The sequence below is a fragment of the Eimeria tenella genome, genomic scaffold (assembly GCF_000499545.2).
Source record: "Eimeria tenella Houghton genomic scaffold, Eth_scaff3692, whole genome shotgun sequence".
NCBI lineage: Eukaryota > Apicomplexa > Conoidasida > Eucoccidiorida > Eimeriidae > Eimeria > Eimeria tenella.
The window spans coordinates 1-1,170 of NW_013544621.1; the positions used below are offsets into that span (position 1 = coordinate 1).

Genomic DNA, 1,170 nt, shown 5'->3' on the forward strand with positions numbered 1-1,170 from the left:
TGTTCTGCGCCTTCTTCGCTGCAGCAAACCCTAAACCCTAAACCCTAAACCCTAAACCCTAAACTCTCGCCAGTTCTCCCCCGCACCAAACCCTACAACAAAGCCCAGCAAGCTCTAGCCAATCCTAGCCGTAAGCGCTAACGCCAGACAACTACCCCAATCTGTAGGGGACATCACCCGCGCCCTAAACCCTAAACCCTAAACCCTAAACCCTCGTACATGGCTTTTCTGTAGAAGCTGGACTCTCTGTCCCGAATCTGCAGCTGCTCCTTCAAGGCGTTAAGGGCCCCTTCTGTCTCCTTTTCAAATTGGGCCTTCAGCAGATCCACCTGCAGCAGCTGCTGCTGCTGCAGCGCAGCAGCCTGCGCCTCTGCTGCTGCCAGACGCACCTGCATGCAGCAGCAGCAGCAACAGCAGCAGGGGGTGCAGCAGCAGCAGAAGCAGCAATAGCAGCCGCAGCAGCAAGTAGAAGGAGGGCAACTCAAATCGACTTTGCGGGGAGTAAAGGCGAGACACGACAGCTGCAGCATCCTCTGCTGCTGCAGCAGCAGCAACAGAAGCAGCAGCAACAGCAGCAGCAGCGACAGCAGCAGCAGCAACAGCAGCAGGAGCAGCTCAACCTCTACCTTCAGGTCCTCTGCAGCATCTGCTGCTCTTGTGTCACTTTTAGAAAACGCTTCCATCATCTGCTTCGTCAACTGGTCTTTGCTCTGCGCCCAAACCCTAAACCCTAAACCCTAAACCCTAAACCCTAAACCCTAATTCTCTGGGCAGCTGGCTGCAAGCTCGGCTGATGGCCTCAGCCCCCTCTGACCTAGGGCTGTCTGAGCCCCAGGGTTAAGCGCTTAGGGTTTAGGGTTTAGGGTTTAGGGTTTGCGTGCCTCGGTGAGCTCTCTGACGGCGTCTTGGAGTTCTGCGTTTTTCTTTATGAGCTCGTTGAGCTGCTGCTGCTGCTGCTGCTCTTTGTCTCCTTCTTTTTCCTGCTGCTGCTGCAGCTGCTGCAGCAGCTGCAGCTGCGACAGAGACACAGCTTGGGCCTTCTCGAGTCTCTTCCGCACTCTGTTGGCGTCATCTAACTCGCTTTCCAGCTGCCTCAGCGCACGCAAAACGAGGGTTTAGGGTTTAGGGTTTAGGGTTTGGGGTTTAGGGTTTGGGGTTTAGGGTTTGGGG

General features: G+C 55.6%; 1 protein-coding gene across 1 annotated transcript; it reads right to left on the minus strand.

Moving 5' to 3' along the window:
• Positions 1-114: 114 nt before the first annotated feature.
• ETH_00034235 (uncharacterized protein) lies at positions 115-1,088 on the minus strand (the record flags this gene model as incomplete). The annotated part of the gene is made up of 4 exons (XM_013379634.1): positions 115-124; positions 220-389; positions 627-710; positions 882-1,088. 4 exons carry the CDS (start codon positions 1,086-1,088, stop codon positions 115-117), a joined length of 471 nt encoding a protein of 156 aa, XP_013235088.1.
• Between the last annotated feature and the right edge of the window lie 82 nt (positions 1,089-1,170).